This window comes from Ammospiza caudacuta, chromosome 10 (assembly GCF_027887145.1).
Source record: "Ammospiza caudacuta isolate bAmmCau1 chromosome 10, bAmmCau1.pri, whole genome shotgun sequence".
Classification (NCBI taxonomy): Eukaryota; Metazoa; Chordata; class Aves; order Passeriformes; family Passerellidae; genus Ammospiza; species Ammospiza caudacuta.
In genome coordinates this window covers 1,967,869-1,984,664 of record NC_080602.1, presented here as the reverse complement: position 1 = coordinate 1,984,664, position 16,796 = coordinate 1,967,869, and the positions used below count along the sequence as shown (strand labels likewise).

Below are 16,796 nucleotides of genomic sequence, written 5' to 3'. Positions count from 1 at the left end.
CTCTGCCCTCTGCAAGGTGATGGGCACCCAGCTGAAGGAATGTGCTGCCAGCAAGCCTCCACATGTGCGGGAAAACCTCTCCAGAATGCTGGGCTGGTGAAGGCGAGATGTTCTCCAGAAAGCTGAGGAAGCGCTGAGTTGGACACCTCTGGATTTGCCTTTTTAGCTGTGCCAAAAATGACAAAATCCTAAGGAAGGGTGTGCATCTGCCCCTGCTCTCTCCATTGCCCTTCCTAGTCATGGCATGGGGGGCCTGAAGCAACTCCAGATGGAGGATAAGGTGAAGGCAATCATGGCTCAGCCTCACGCAGAGGTGAGGAGGGAGCTGGGCCAATCTCTGCTGGCAGGAAGGGTCTTGTGGCAGCCCAGAGAGGCTGTGCACATTGCCAGGGAACAGCTGTGCCCTGCATGTGCCCCTGCAATGAGCTGTGCTGCTGCCAGTGCCCCTGGAGCTGTGGGGCTGCTGAGCTGTGGGGCAGGCAGAGGAGCAGGAGGGTGCATGTGCAGCTGAGCCATTCCTGGGGAGCACAGGGCTCTGGGCTCCCTGCTGTCCCAGGGCAGCCCAGAGGCCAGGCTGGGCCTGTGCCAGCTCTGGGCAAGTGGCTCAGGGTTTGCCCTGGCCTGCCTCAGTGTCTGCCAGCAGGAGCATGTTTCCCTGTGCAGCTGTTTGGACATTTCCAGGAAATGTGTCCCATGAAATATGGAGCTTCAGATGCTTCAGGTTTGCATTGTGGCCTCTGTTAAACTTTGCCTCTCTGTTAAACTTTGTGTCTCCATTTTGCAGATCTGGCTGGTTACAGTCTTACCGAGAAGTTTTCTCTGGACACTTCTGACGTTCCCTCACCCACAAAGTCCTCGCCTCCCGTCCAGAAGAGCTCCCTGTCCTCCAAAGTCAGGAAGAAGCTGCCGCCTGTATGAAGAGTGTTTGCAGATTAGGATTGATGCATTAGGCTTCATAGTTACAGCTGTACATATGTTCTGATCTTTAGATGTAGTTTTGAATTAATGTGGTTTGATTCTGTCTTTAAGTTTTGATGACGTATTTTTAATTCTATATATTTTATTTTGATGATGAAAAAAAGTAAATAAATAAACAAAATTGAAAAAAACAGAAGGAGAATGTGAGACCAGGGCCTGCTAGCCTAGAGATTATGGGAGTGCAGCTCACTCGATGTGCCAGTGTCTCACCACATCCTTTCCTCATTGGGCCTCTCCTCTTCCTCTTTGGCCATGTTTTCTTTGTGTTATTTGTGCTGCTCTTTGTTTCTTGCCATTACAGCAGAGTCACCTGTTGACCTGTGTGGGGGACAATGGATCCAAAAGATCCTGTCTAGTCAAAGGTTTTCTACCTAGGTGTGTTCTGTGCTCACCAAAGGCCTGAGCAAAGAAACCAAGGGAAGTGTGCCCAAATCCCAAAGCTTTTCTCCTTTGCAATCTCCCACTGATCTGGCTCACAGGTGTCTTCAATCACAATTCCATAGGTAAGAAGAGGTCATGTATTTCACTGGGAAATGATGCACTGCTTTGGCAAAGTCACCTGTATGTATATTTACCCGGAACAGCACTCCAGCTGTGTTGTTTGCACCTTGTTTGCAGAAGGATGAGTGCCCTGGGAGGCCAATAACAAGTGACAAGGGCTCCTCAAATCTGCACTGCAGCCTGGCTGCCATTCAGCCCAGAGCTAGGGGATCATTTGTTCCCATGGACCAGTGCTTGCCAGCGGAATGAATTCCTGCCCAGCTGGAAGAAGCAATTCTGGATTCAGCTCCAGCTGTTGGTGGGCTGCATGGTCATTGACAATGCTGCCCTTCCAGAAATTATTCTGAAGTTTCCTTTCATAGTAATATGAAGCTTTTAAACTTCACATTTCAATTTGCTTTGCCCTAAGGAAAAACACTACTGGGCCCAGTGCAAACTGTAACCTTTTGACAGGAAAGTCCTCATGGTTGCCAGCTTCTGATGTTACACAATGTCACCTGGCTGCCTGTGTTTGCTTAGCTCTGGGTCTAGTCCCGGCCTAGTAAAGCCCAGGCAGGGTGGAACGTTGCAGGGAAAACTGGTCCATGAGCTTATGGGGTTGCCATCAGCAGCAGAGTCAATGTGCCCTTTGGGGATTTCTCTGGAGATAAATTTAGGGACCTGCTCCATGCCACAATATTCTCTTAGATCTTTCTGAAATATCCTAGAAAAGGCTGTGAAACTTCACATCTCCTTGCACACCCACTGTCTGAAGAGGGGCATTTTTGTCCCTCCTCAAAGTCATTGCTCTTGCACACCAGAAACATGAACATCCACCAACAGGAATGATGCATGGTCCTGCTGCTGCTGCTCCAGAGCACTGGGCAGTGCAGACCTGGGTGTTACCAATATGAGCACTTAATTAGCATTTCATGCTCCTTCAAGCTGTCCAGATCTCAGGGCTTTTTGTTTCAAGGCAGCCACTGCACCATCTCTAGGGAAGAACAGGAAATGGGAAACAGAGACTGCCAGCCTTGCAGGGGTGTGAGAGAAAACCTGAAGTGTCTGCATCAAAAGATGAATGGGAAGAGTCTAAGTGCCAAAGCAAACGCTTCGTTGGGATAGCAGGAGCAGTTCTTTACTGCATGCTTGCATGAAGATCATTTGGGACACTGAGAGGTGCTTTAAAAACTTTTATTCCATTTTCAGTCTCACGAGAAGGGTAAGACAATACACATAATTCACGCCATCACAATCAGAAGCCAACTATTTCCTAATTACAATATTCTTGGTCTATCAGCCTTTTGCCTTGCCATGTTGTGAATGCCTTAAAACCAATTATTTAAAACTACCCCTTGTGGGTCCTACTACAATGCATCTTTCATAGCTCTATTTTTCCAAAGTCTTATTTGCAAGGCCATCTTTTGAAACATTTTTCTAGCTCCATTTCTCTCTCAACAATATCTGTCCTATTCCATGGCATTTTAAAGTTACCATTTCTTGTCCCAAGATTTATATAGAAATTCATACTGTGTGGGCCTTCTATTAGGCTCTAAAAACTTTCTACAAATCCATTTCCCACATCAGTGCACTTGGCTCCTTCTCTCCTCATTGTGCCTGGCAAGCCCAGGAGCCCAGAGCTCCTGCAGAACCCATCCCAGCACTCAGTGGGAGCAAACTTGTGTCCAGTCCTCACCCGGAGCTGCGGTGCCCAGCATTCCACCACTCTGGAATGAGGAACTGTTCCTGCTCTTTCAGAAGGAGCTAAGGAGCTTTGGCCTTCAGATCAATTGTCTGCAGGCTCCTGCAGTGCCTGGTGCTGCTCCCTTGCCAGCGGCACCCCAGGCCAGGGGGGCACATCTGGGCTGCTGTGTCTGGCTCTGGGGCTCCCTGTTCTGGGCAGTGAGGAGGAGCTGCAGAGGCTCTGCAGGACTGACAGGATGGGCTTTGGGGCTGGCAGGAGAAGCTGAGGGACCTGGGCTGCTGGAGCTTCTGAAGAGGAGGCCCAGGGCTCATCCTGCAACTGGTCCAAGGGTGGTTTCAGAGAATCTCAGAATCAGCAAGGGTGGAACAGGCCATGGAGATCATCAAGTCCACCCTGTGCCCTGACACCACCTTGTCTGCCCTGAGCCTCCCCCAGGATAAACAACCCCAGCAGCTCCCTCAGCTGCTCCTCACAGGACTTGTGCTCCAGACCCCTCCCCAGCCTTGTTGCCCTTCTCTGGACACGCTCCAGCCCCTCCATGTCCTTCCAAAATTGGGGGGCCCAGAACTGCAAACAGCACTCAAGGTGCTGCCCAAGCAGTGCTGAGCACAGGGGAAGAATCCCTGCCCTGCTCCTGCTGGCCACACCATTCCTGAGCCAGGCCAGGAGCCATTGGCCTCCTTGGCCACCTGGGCACACTGCTGGCTCATGTCCAGCCTGCTGTCCATCAGTGCCCCCAGGTCCCTTTCTGCCTGGCTGCTGTCCAGCCCCTCTGGCACCTTGCTAAAGGAGGGAGGCAGGGAGGGAACGGGTCCAGATCCAATCCTTCCTGAAATGTGGTGTTTGCTGGCACTGCCAGTTCCCAGATTTTGTTATTTCCATATTCTGGCACAGCTCAAGTGCAGCAACTTGCTGGCAAAGAAATCCAAAACCAAGCAAAGATCTGGTACCGACAGCAACCCGATCTCGTGTGCTGACACCGCCAGTACCCAGATCCGGAATTTTTCAGATGCCTGCACAGCACAATTCCAGCAATTTGCTGGCACAGAAAATTACCATCAGAAAATTTCTCAGTGCCAGCTCATCCCTCACCCAGATCTGGTGTGCGCTGGCGCTGTCAGTGCCCACATCTGGAAATTTCTCTCTTCTAGCACCACCCATGTCCAGCAATTTGCTGGCAAAGAAAGCTAAAACCTGGCAATTTCCCCTTGCCAGCACTGCCCAATCGGGAGTTTGCTGGCCGCAGGATCCCAGGAAAGAAGGAAGGAAAGAAGGAAAGAAAAGAGGAAGGCATCCAGATCCAGTCCTTCCTGGAGCCTGAAATGGGCTGTTTGCTGGCACTGCCAGTGCCCAGATCTGGAAATTTCCCTATTCTGGCACAGCCCAAGTGCAGCAATTTGCTGGCACAGAAATCCAAAACCTGTGGCAGCTTCCTGCTACTGGCTCTGGCACCGCCCCCACATCTTGTGTTTCATGTAACCAGAACCCAGATTTGGAAATTTCCCGGTGCCAGCAGAGCCCAAATCTGGCAGATTTCTGTCGCTGGCAATGACGCCACCCACATCTGGTGTTGGCTGGCAGCGCCAGCGCCCAGATCTGAAAACTTCCTGGTGCTGGCACAGCCCAAGTCCAGCGATTTGCTGGCACAGAAAGCCAAAGTTTGGAAATTTGCAGGTTCTGGCACCAGCACCATCCAGCTCTGGTGTTTGCTGGACTGCCAGTGCCCAGATGTGGAAATTTCCCGGTGCCTTCACAGCCCAGCTCTAGCAATTTGGTTTTAGCTAGCTTAGGAAGAGAAGTTCCTCTTTCTGTGGAGGAACTGTGACTTTCCTTTTTCTTGGAACTGTTTACACCTGCTCTGGACTGAAAACCCAGACAAACACCGGCAGCAGCAGCTCACACCTGTGGCCCCCCGAGCTCTGGGACGCTGCATTCCAGCACCAGAGGGACTTAGAAGAGACTGAGGGAGCCAACTACAACCCACAAAAAGGACTTCCTGAATTTGCCATCTCTTCAGCACTGTCCGAGGCTTTATTTAATATTATTCATTTTTCATGCTTGTGAATACTTCACTTGTGAAATAAACTGGGTTTTTTTTCACTTTTCTCAAGGGAAGTCTTTTCCTGAACTAGTAGGGGGAGGGGCTGCTTGAATTCGCTTTCTAGGCGGACCCCTTTTGGAGGTTTCCTCCCAAAATTAGCCCTAAGCAAGCACAAACAGTCACCATGAAAACTTCACCAGTGGCATCATTTCCTGGTGGCAAATCTTGCGACAGAAGCTTGACCTTGTTCTCCATGAGAGATTCTTGGGAAGAGCAGACAGGAGAAGATTCCTGGAAAACAGAAACAGCTTTCCAGAAGTGAAATGAAAACGAAAGAAACAATCCAAGATGTTTTCCTCTATTTATTTCTGCGCTCCCCTTTTCCATGTTGGGGCAGACGCAGGGGCCGTCCCGGGGGCGCGTGGGGCTCGGACGTGGGGCTTGTGGGGCCAGCGGGGAACGGGCGCAGGCACCGACGGCCGAAATATCGGGAACTTGGGGGTAAAGATTGGGAAAAGCAACTCGGGACCCCCACAATGGCCCAATTCCCCCCCAAGATTCACCTGCCGGCCCCCAAATCCCCCACATTCACCCCAAAATCCCTCCCATCTCCCCAAATCCCATCCAGGACCCCCACGACCCCTCACGGACCCCCCCAAAACCTCACCCGGGAGCCCCAAACCCCCCCCCCCAGTTCCCCCCAAAAAGCCTCAACTACCCCCAAAATCGCCTCAGGACCCCTCCAGCCTCGGCTACCATCCCCAAATCCCCCCCAATTCCCCCCAAATCCCCCCCCGGACGCCTCCACCCTGGCCCGGCTGCTCCCGCTGCTGCGCCCCCCGTCCCCCGCCGCCGCCTCTGCCGCGCTTGGCTCAGCGCCGCTTATGAGAGCCCAGAAACCACCCAAATCCCCCCCAGAACCGGCCTCGGAGCCCCAAAATCCCCCCAATTGTCCCAGAGTCCCCGCAAATCCCCCCAAAATCCCCCCCGGACACCTCCGCCCCAGCCCGGCCGCTCCCGCCGCCGCTGCCCCCCCGCCCCCTTCCCGCCGCCGCCTATGCCGCGCTCGGTTCGGCCGCGCTCGACGCGAGTCCAGAAACGGCCCCGATTCACCCCAAAACCGGCCTGGCAGCGCCCCGATCCCCCCAGCAGCCCCAGAATCCCCCCGATTCCCCCCAACCCCCCCGCGGACACCCCCAACCTGAGCCGGGCCGATCCCGCCGCCACCATTGCCGCGCCCGCAAGCCCTGAGCATTTTGGCGGGAAACATCCGGGGCATTTCGGCGGGAAATTCCCGGAACTCCGGCCCGAAAAGTCGGGGCTTTTGGGCTTCAATCCCCCCCGTTCTGGGCATGCATTTGGGTGGGGATTTTGGGGGTGAAAACCTGGGAATGTTTGGCTTGAAAATCGCGACTCTGGGGGTTCCAGACCGGGACCTTTGGGCCCTGGAAGGCGAAACAAATTGGGGAAGATTTGGGGTTCAAAATCGGATTGTTTGGGGTTCAAGCCCGGCATTTCTGGGCTTCAAAACCCGAATCTTTCAGCGATGGATCTCCGGATTTTTGGGGTAAAATCCTGCATTTGTAGGGCCTGAGAAAGGGGGGGAAATGGGAATTTTGGGTCCTTGCAGGGAGAAAATCTGGAAGTGTTTAGGGCTCCAACCGGCATTTTTGGGGTTAAAAATTAGGAATTTCTTTCTGCCTGGCTTTCAGGCTTTCTGTTTTACCTTTTCTTTCCTTGCTGAGCTGCAACGGCCACAAGTTCAGCTCAGCATCCCTCCGGGACTGTCCAAATGCCTCCAAGTGCCCCGAAAACCCACTCGGGAGCCCCAAAATGCCCCCAGGTGATCCCAGCATTCATCTCGGAGCCCCCAAAATGCCCCCGTTTCCCCCAAAACCAGCTCAGCTGCCCCCAAATCCCCTGCGGACTCCTCCGACCGGGCCCGGCTCCTCTGTCGACGGGAGCCCCGAACCGGCCCCAGCTGACCCCAAACCCCACCCGGGAGGGAGCCCAAGGTGCCACCCGCACGCCCCAAATCCCAGCTGTGCACCCCAAACCACACCGAGACCCCGCACGGTTGGATTGGGTTTTGTTCCATTTTACTGGATTTTCTCTCTCCCGCACCCGCCCGGGGCCAGCAAGGGAGAGCCCCAGGGCCGGCCCGGGCACGGGGACGGGTGAGGGCCGTGAACGGCCGGGCGGGATCGGGGAAAAGAACCGGGCACGGCCGGGCGGGATCGGGGAAAAGAACGGGGCACGGCCGGGCGGGATCGGGGAAAAGAACCGGGCACGGCCGGGTGGGATCGGGGTAAAGAACCGGGCACGGCCGGGCGGGATCGGGGTAAAGAACCGGGCACGGCCGGGCGGGATCGGGGAAAAGAACCGGGCACGGCTGGGCGGGATCGGGGTAAAGAACCGGGCACGGCTGGGCGGGATCGGGGAAAAGAACCGGGCACAGCCGGGCGGGATCGGGGAAAAGAACCGGGCACGGCCGGGCGGGATCGGGGAAAAGAACCGGGCACGGCCAGGCGGGATCGGGGAAAAGAACGGGGCATGGCCGGGCGGGATCGGGGTAAAGAACTGGACACGGCCGGGCGGGATCGGGGAAAAGAACCGGGCACGGCCGGGTGGGATCGGGGAAAAGAACCGGGCACGGCCGGGCGGGATCGGGGAAAAGAACCGGGCATGGCCGGGCGGGATCGGGGTAAAGAACCGGGCACGGCCGGGCGGGATCGGGGTAAAGAACTGGACACGGCCGGGGATCCCCGGAAGGAATATCGGGGGGGAATCCGAGACACGGTGGGGAAACATTGGGGGAAAAATGGGGAAAATTAGGAAAACACGACCCCAGTTAGGGTTAGGGTTAGGGTTGGGGTTGTTGTTGGGGTTGGGGTTAGGGTTCGTTTTGAATTAATGTCTTTTGATTCTGTCTTTAAGTTTTTATGAGGTTTTTTTTTTAATTCTAGCTATTTTATTTTGATGATGAAAAATAGTAAATAAATAAACACAATTGAAAAAACCAAAAGGAGAAAGTGAGACCAGGACCTGCTAGCCTAGAGATTATGGGAGTGCAGCTCACTCAATGTGCCAGTGTCTCACCACATCCTTTCCTCATTGGGCCTCTCCTATTCCTCTTTGGCCATGTTTTCTTTGTGTCATCTGTGCTGCTCTTTGTTACTTGGCATTACAACGGGGCCACACATTGACACGTTTGGGGGACAATGGATCCAAAAGATCCTGTCTAGTCAAAGGTTTTCTACCTAGGTGTGTTCTGTGCTCACCAAAGGCCTGAGCAAAGAAACCAAGAGAAGTGTGCCCAAATCCCAAAGCTTTGCTCCTTTGCAATCTCCCACTGATCTGGCTCACAGGTGTCTTCAATCACAATTCCATAGGTAAGAAAAGGTCATGTATTTCACTGGGAAATGATGCACTGCTTTGGCAAAGTTCACCTGTATGTATATTTATCTGGGACAGCAGTGCAGCTGTGTTGTTTGCACCTTGTTTGCAGAAGATCATTTGGGATCTCCTTTTTGTGTCTCATGCAGAAAAGGAGCTCTTAATAATACCACGCTACCTAAACCACATTGGGACGCAGCTCTGTAGTGGTTCACAGTGAAGCAGACGGCCTGCTGTGTCACTGCCAGCCCTGCTGAGCCTGCGAGGGACTGTAGTGTATCCCATGCCTGTTTTGCCTCCAAGCAGAGCTTGGTTTTCCTTATTAGTGTGGAGTAAATACAAGAGTAATAAAATGGGCAATTAAACTGGCCACTTTGGAGGATATGCTCATGCTTTGGCATGTCAGTCCTGTACCTCATGCACCCAAGGCTTGTTACTCATCATGAAATATTTTAACAAAAAACCTCCGCTCTCATGTTACATCTGAATAAAACTGCATCAGATCATCAAGAATTCTGCTGTCAGGAACAAGACAAGAGCCTTCCGACACTCACTTGCAGCTGTCCCGGATTGCTGCAGCCCTTTGTGCAAAGCTGCTGCAGACAGAGTGTACGGAGTTGGTTTGGGCCTGTATGAAAGATCTGTGGAGCAGTGTGCAGGGCTCTCCTGGCAGGAAACTGTTTGTCCAAGCCCAGGGACACGGTGCCGGCAGGAGCGGAGCGGCCCCGCTCCCAGCCCGAGAGTCTGTGGGCTGAGCCACGCCGGGGAGACAAGGCAGCGAGGGGCTCCAGCCCAGCTGCTTCACTGCCCTGCCCGCCCCATGGAGCTCTGCCGTGGGAGAAAGCCGACACCGGATGAGTCCCCGAGCTTCCATCAGCTGCTGGAACTGCTCCGTGACAGCTCCTGTTCTTCCGAGAGAGACCCCGGCGCCTTCTTGGAACGCGTGTCATGGGGGATTCTGTTTGATAATAAACTGTTGGGGGTTTTCCACTTCCATCCATTAGTAATAATTTCCTATTGCTGGAAAGGGATTGTTGGCACACTTTAGAGGAGACGACTTCTTGCACAATATCCTGTTTGAAGTTGTCTGAAACTGTGTGAGACAGATGGCTTCACACAGGAGCATCCCCAAGGCTGCTGAGGGGAAGGCACAGAGGAAGACAAACCCAGTATTTCTGAGGGAACTCCTTGACACCAAACCAACCTGAGCTGTCAAACAGCAGACCTGATGTTTCGAGACATGGGCCAAAGTGCAAACCTTTCAGTGTGTTTGGTCCAGGCTGGGCTATGCTTAAGGCAAAGGTGTGTCAGTGTGTTGGATAATACTCTTTTCTTGACCTAGAGATGGGGCAACTGAAAGGTGTTTTAAAAACTTTTATTCCATTTTCAGTCTCATGAGAAGGGTGAGACAATACAGATGTTATCATTCACGCCATCACAATCAGAAGCCAACTACTTCCTAAATATTTTACATTATAAGTGTTTCTTGGTCTTTCAGCCTTTTGCCATGCCATGTTGTAGATGCGTTAAAGCCAATTATTTAAAAATACCCCTTGTGGGTCCTACTACAATGCATCTTTCATAGCTCTGTTTTTCCAAAGTCTTATTTGCAAGGCCATCTTTAGAAATATTTTTCTAGCTCCATTACTCTATCAACAATATCTGTCCTATTCCATGGAAAATTTTAAGTTAGCATTCCTTGTCTCAAGATTTATATACAGATTCATATTTTGTGGGCCTTCTATTAGGCTCTAAAAACTTTCTACAAACCCATTTCCCACATCAGTGGACTTGGCTCCTTCTCTCCTCATTGTGCCTGGCAAGCACAGGAGCCCAGAGCTCCTGCAGAACCCATCCCAGCACTCAGTGGGAGCAAACTTGTGTCCAGTCCTCACCCGGAGCTGTGGTGCCCAGCATTCCACCACACTGCAATGAGGAACTGTTCCTGCTCTTTCAGAAGGAGCTAAGGAGCTTTGGCCTTCAGATCAATTGTCTGCAGGCTCCTGCAGTGCCTGGTGCTGCTCCCTTGCCAGCGGCACCCCAGGCCAGGGGGGCACATCTGGGCTGCTGTGTCTGGCTCTGGGGCTCCCTGTTCTGGGCAGTGAGGAGGAGCTGCAGAGGCTCTGCAGGACTGACAGGATGGGCTTTGGGGCTGGCAGGAGAAGCTGAGGGACCTGGGCTGCTGGAGCTTCTGAACAGGAGGCCCAGGGCTCCTCCTGCAACTGCTCCAAGGGTGGTTTCAGAGAATCTCAGAATCAGCAAGGGTGGAACAAGCTATGGAGATCATCAAGTCCAACCTGTGCCCTGACACTGCCTTGTCTCCCGTGGGCCTCCTCTCCTCCAGGATAAACAACCCCAGCAGCTCCCTCAGCCACTCCTCACAGCTCTTGTGCTCCAGATCCCCCCCCCACCCCCCCGCCTTGTTGCCCTTCTCTGGACACGCTCCAGCCCCTCCATGTCCTTCCAAAATTGGGGGGTCCAGAAATGCAAACAGCACTCGAGGTGCTGCCCAAGCAGTGCTGAGCACAGGGGAAGAATCCCTGCCCTGCTCCTGCTGGCCACACCATTCCTGATCCAGGCCAGGAGCCACTGGCCTTCTTGGCCACCTGGGCACACTGCTGGCTCATGTCCAGCCTGCTGTCCATCAGTCCCTGCAGGTCCCTTTCTGCCTGGCTGCTCTCCAGCCCTTCTGGCGCCTTGTTGAGGGAGGGAGGCAGGGAGGGAACGGATCCAGATCCAATCCTTCCTGAAATGTGGTGTTTGCTGGCACTGCCAGTTCCCAGATTTTGATATTTCTCTATTCTGACAGAGCCCAAGTCCAGCAATTTGCTGGCAAAGAAAGTCAAAACCAAGCAAAGACCTGGTACCTACAGCAACCCGATCTCGGGTTTGCTGACACCCCCAGTACCCAGATCGGGAATGTTTCAGATGCCTGCACAGCCTAATTCCAGCAGTTTGCTGGCACAGAAAATTAGCATCTGGGAATTTCTCAGTGCCAGCAAAACCTAAATGCAGCAATTTTCTGGCAAAGAAAGCCAGATCCCAGCAGCTTCCCGGTGCTGCCACCAGCACCACCCAGGTCTGGTGTTTGCTGTGCAAGTGCCCAGATCTGGAAATTTCCCTGTCCTGGCACAGCCCAAGTCCAGCAATTTGCTGGCACAGAAAGCCAAAATCCGGCAATCTCCTGATGCCAATACAGGTGCCCAGACCTGGTGTTTGCTGCCACTGCCAGTGCTCACATCTGGATATTTCCCTGTTCTGGCAGAGCCAAGTCCAGCAATTTTCTGGTAAAGAAAGCCACAATCTGGCAATTCCCTGCTACCGTCATTGGCAATGCCAAGATCTGGTGGTTGCTGGCACCACCAGTGCCCAGATGCGGGAATTTCCCAGTGCCAACACAGCCCAAGTCTTGTAATTTTCTGGCAAAGAAAGCCAAAACCAAGCAAATACCTGGTACCTACAGCAACTCAATCTTGTGTTTGCTGACACCACAAGTGCCCAGATCCAGAAGTTTTCAGGTTCCTGCACAGCATAATTCCAGCAATATGCTGGCACTGAAAGTTCACATTTCACAATTTCCTGGTGCTGGCACATTCCCCACCCAGATCTGGTGTGTGCTGGCACTGCCAGTGCCCACATCTGGCAATTTCCCGGTGCTGGCACTACCCATGTCCAGAATTCGCTGGCAAAGAAAGCTAAAACCTGTCAATTTCCCCTTGCCAGCACTGCACAATCTGGAGTTTGCTGGCCGCAGGATCCCAGGAAAGAAGGAAGGAAAGAAAAGAGGAAGGCATCCAGATCCAGTCCTTCCTGGAGCCTGAAATGGGCTGTTTGCTGGCACTGCCAGTGCCCAGATCTGGAAATTTCCCTATTCTGGCACAGCCCAAGTGCAGCAATTTGCTGGCACAGAAATCCAAAACCTGTGGCAGCTTCCTGCTACTGGCTCTGGCACCGCCCCCACATCTTGTGTTTCATGTAACCAGAACCCAGATTTGGAAATTTCCCGGTGCCAGCAGAGCCCAAATCTGGCAGATTTCTGTCGCTGGCAATGACGCCACCCACATCTGGTGTTGGCTGGCAGCGCCAGCGCCCAGATCTGAAAACTTCCTGGTGCTGGCACAGCCCAAGTCCAGCGATTTGCTGGCACAGAAAGCCAAAGTTTGGAAATTTGCAGGTTCTGGCACCAGCACCATCCAGCTCTGGTGTTTGCTGGACTGCCAGTGCCCAGATGTGGAAATTTCCCGGTGCCTTCACAGCCCAGCTCTAGCAATTTGGTTTTAGCTAGCTTAGGAAGAGAAGTTCCTCTTTCTGTGGAGGAACTGTGACTTTCCTTTTTCTTGGAACTGTTTACACCTGCTCTGGACTGAAAACCCAGACAAACACCGGCAGCAGCAGCTCACACCTGTGGCCCCCCGAGCTCTGGGACGCTGCATTCCAGCACCAGAGGGACTTAGAAGAGACCAAGGCAGCCAACTACAACCCACAAAAAGGACTTCCTGAATTTGCCATCTCTTCAGCACTGTGAGAAGTTTGATTTAATATTATTCATTTTTCATGCTTGTGAATACTTCACTTGTGAAATAAACTTGGGTTTTTTCACTTTTCTCAAGGGAAGTCTTTTCCTGAACTATTAGGAGTAGGGGCTGCTCGAACTTGCTTTCTAGACAGACCCATTTTGGAGCTTTCCTCCCAAAATTTGCCCCAAACCAGCACAAACAGTCACAATGAAAATTTCACCAGTGGCATCATTTCCTGGTGGCAAATCTTGTGACAGAAGCTTGACCTTGTTCTCCATGAGAGATTCTTGGGAAGAGCAGACAGGAGAAGATTCCTGGAAAACAGAAACAGCTTTCCAGAAGTGAAATGAAAATGAAAGAAACAATCCAAGGTGTTTTCCTCTATTTATTTCTATGCTCCCCTTTTCCATGTTGCACTGCTTCTCCATCCCAGTAATTCCAGATGCACCTCACCTCTAAGATTGGTGACTTAGTGATTTTTAGACACTCTAAAATACCATGAGCCACACAGAGTTTTCCTTCCCCTGTTTTTACTGGAAAGCAACACTAGATATGTAAGTGCAGTGCTGGGCTCAGGTAGGAATCCTACCCCAAGGGAAGTGTCCCGACAGTGTTTGACCCTCAGCAAGGACAATGCACAGCAGCGAGCGAGGGGATCGCTGTGCCAGCGTGCAGGAGTCAGGGCTCTGCATTTGGGCTCAAGGCTGCAAAGTTCCCGTGTTTGGGCAGACGGAGGGGCTGTCCCCGGGGCGCGCGGGGCTCGAACGTGGGGCTCGTGGGGCGAGCGGGGAACGGACACGGGGACGAACGGCCCCGGTGCTTCAGTTGCAGCGGCGGCAGCGGCGGCAGCGGCGGCAGCAGCAGCGGCAGCAGCAGCGGCGAGAGCACCAAAACAGATACTTCTGAACAGTCTTTCTCCTTTACTTTCTCTTTGTCTCTTTATTTCTCTTTCTCTCCCTTTCCCGCTCTCGGGCACCCTTCTCTCGGGGTCCCTTGTCCGGCGTCCCTCTCCTCTCCCCGCCTCCCTCTCCCCTGCAGGGCAGGGCCATGCCCCCGGCCCGCCCCCGGCCCCGGGCGGGGCTGCCCCGTGCCCGGCCCCGGCCGTCCCGCCGCGGTCTCGCCTCCGCCCGGCTCTGGCCCTACTGGCGGTGGCGCTGCTGGGCGGGCATCAGTGCCTGGTGCGGGGGCGGCATCGCCGCCCTTCGGCTCCGCCTGGCCCGAGCCCGGACCCCGACCCAACGCAGGGTCCGGTCCCGACCCCGGTCCCGGCCCCGGCTTCTCCCGGGGCCCGCGGAGCACACACGCGGCGCGGCCGCTCCCGCCGCCTCCGCTGCGGCTTCCCCGGCCCGAGCTCCGCCGCTCGGCAGCGCGGCCGCCGGCCCCAAGCCACCAGGGCCTGGGGCGGGTGGGGATGCCGGGCCCGGGGCGGGTGAGGGGCGCTCGGGGGCCGTTGCTGGACCCGGGCCGAGCTCTGAAAGCCGCGTCCCGCCCGCAGGGACGGCGCAGGAGGCCCTGCAGGAGCGGTACCGGCTGGGATCGCTGCTGGGGCGCGGCGGCTTCGGCAGCGTCTTTGCGGCCACGCGGCTCTCGGACGGCGCCCCGGTGAGCGGCTGGGCCGGCGGCGGACGCAGGCAGAGGGGAGGGAGGAGGAGGAGGAGGATGCGTCTGGGCATGACGGGCGGCGAGCTCAGCCCGCTGCTCTCCCTCGCTCGCAGGTGGCCATCAAACGCGTGCCGAGGGATCGCATCCGGCACTGGGGCGAGCTGGTGAGTGAGCGGAGCCAGCGGCAGCAGCCGGGCCGTGCCGGGCGAGGAGGAGCCGGGGCCCGGCGCGGTGGGAGCCGCCGTGAGCCCTGCGGGGAGAGCGGGCGTGGGTTGAGCGGGGCATGCAGAGCATCCCGGGCTGGCTGAGGGCTCCCAGAGCCCCGGCACGGCCTCGGCCCCACTGACGGCGTCGTGCTCCTCCCGCAGCCCGACGGCACCAGCGCACCCCTGGAGATCGTGCTGCTGGCCAAGGTGTCCGGTGGCTGTGGCGGTGTCATTCAGCTCCTGGAGTGGCTTGAGCTCCCCGACAGCTTCCTGCTGGTGCTGGAGCGTCCGGAGCGGTGCCAGGAGCTCTCGGGTTTCCTGGCGGAGCGGGGGTTCCTGCCGGAGGAGGAGGCGCGGGAGCTGTTCCGCCAGGTGCTGGAGGCCGTGCGGCACTGCACCACCTGCAGGGTCCTGCACCGGGACATCAAGCCCGAGAATGTCCTGCTCGACCTGGCCAGCGGGCAGCTGAAACTGATCGACTTTGGCTGTGGCGCCTTCCTCCAAGACACAGCCTACACGCAGTTTGCAGGTGAGCCCTCGCAGGGTGTGCTCCTGGGCATCTCGTGGCCCAGCCTGGGTGCAGCACTGGGATGGGATTGATGCTAAGGCCGAGTTGTTCTGGGTGGGAGGGAGAGTGGGTTTTCTCCACTACTGGGTGGGTTTTTCCTTTGTGTGTCATGGTTGGGCCTTCCTTGTGTTTCTTCTGCCCTCTTCCAAGACCAGTGGCTTCTTTTCCATCCCCAAGTTTGTGCACAAGTCCCAAGTGCTGGTGAGAGGGCAGCGCTCACCCCGTGTGCCTCTGGGGCGGCCCCCACAGGCCCAGGGATGCTGGGGCCGGGCTCTGGGAGCAGCAGCAGCCCCCTGCTGAGCTGTGTCTGTGTTCCACAGGAACCCTGTCCTACAGCCCACCAGAGTGGATCCAGCACCAACGCTACCATGGCGAGGCAGCCACGATCTGGTCCCTGGGCCTCCTGCTGTGCCACCTGGTCATGGGGAAGCACCCATTCAGGAGGGGCCAGGAGATCATCCGGGGGCGAATCTTGTTCCCACGATGGCTCTCTCAAGGTGGATCCTCATCTCTGGGCACGGGGGGAATACCAGTGCTGGGAGACAGCAGCGGGCTCATGGGCAAACCACTCTGGCAGCTGCTGAGGAGGTTGCACATGTCCTGCTCTCCTGCTGTCCTCCAAACAGAGCATCCACGGGGAAGTTTAGGCCCAGCTCTGGTCACAACCAGCATGACCTGGGCATGGGAACAGGAGGGCAACTTCTCCAACTGACTGGTGGTTTCTGGTTTCTCTCCCCAGCGTGCCAAGATGTCATTAAGAGGTGTTTGTCCATGCAACCCTCGGACAGGCCATCCTTAGAAGATCTTTTCTGTCATCCTTGGGTGAAGGGTGTTCCTCTGCCCTAGAAGACTGAAGAGATCCACGTGCACAGTTGGATCCAGGGGCCTGGCAGGTACCAGCTCCACACATCTCTTGGCAATCAGTGGCAAAGCAAACCAGGCTGGTTTTGTCCTGCCTGTAGCTCTGAGCAGGGGTCAGCAGAAGGGAACATGCAGCTCTTGGGCTGGAGCTGAGCTGGAGACCCGGTGTGACAAGCACTGGTGGCCACCATCCCCCTGGTTTTGTTTGTCCTGTTCATGGATGGCTGGGGCCCTGGGCAGAGCCCTGACAGCCTGGTCTGGCCCCAGGGAAGGAGAAGGAGCCCCTGGAGAAGCTGTTTCAGGTGGGGCTGGTGCTGGAGACACCAAGGACAACCTCAAAGATGACAATCTCTTCCTTGGCCTGGCCAGCTGAAGATGATGGACTTGGATTCTGGCACCTTCTTCAAAGCCAGGCTCCAGGTCCAATTTGCAGGTGAGTCTA

General features: G+C 55.2%; 1 protein-coding gene across 1 annotated transcript; it reads left to right on the top strand.

Annotated features, from left to right (window-relative positions):
• Positions 1-244: 244 nt before the first annotated feature.
• LOC131562087 (serine/threonine-protein kinase pim-1-like) lies at positions 245-16,339 on the top strand. Its single transcript, XM_058811664.1, has 6 exons — positions 245-313; positions 14,156-14,719; positions 14,833-14,883; positions 15,088-15,454; positions 15,814-15,990; positions 16,233-16,339. The coding sequence occupies exons 1-6, from the start codon at positions 245-247 to the stop codon at positions 16,337-16,339; spliced, it is 1,335 nt and encodes a 444-aa protein (XP_058667647.1).
• Positions 16,340-16,796: the final 457 nt, after the last annotated feature.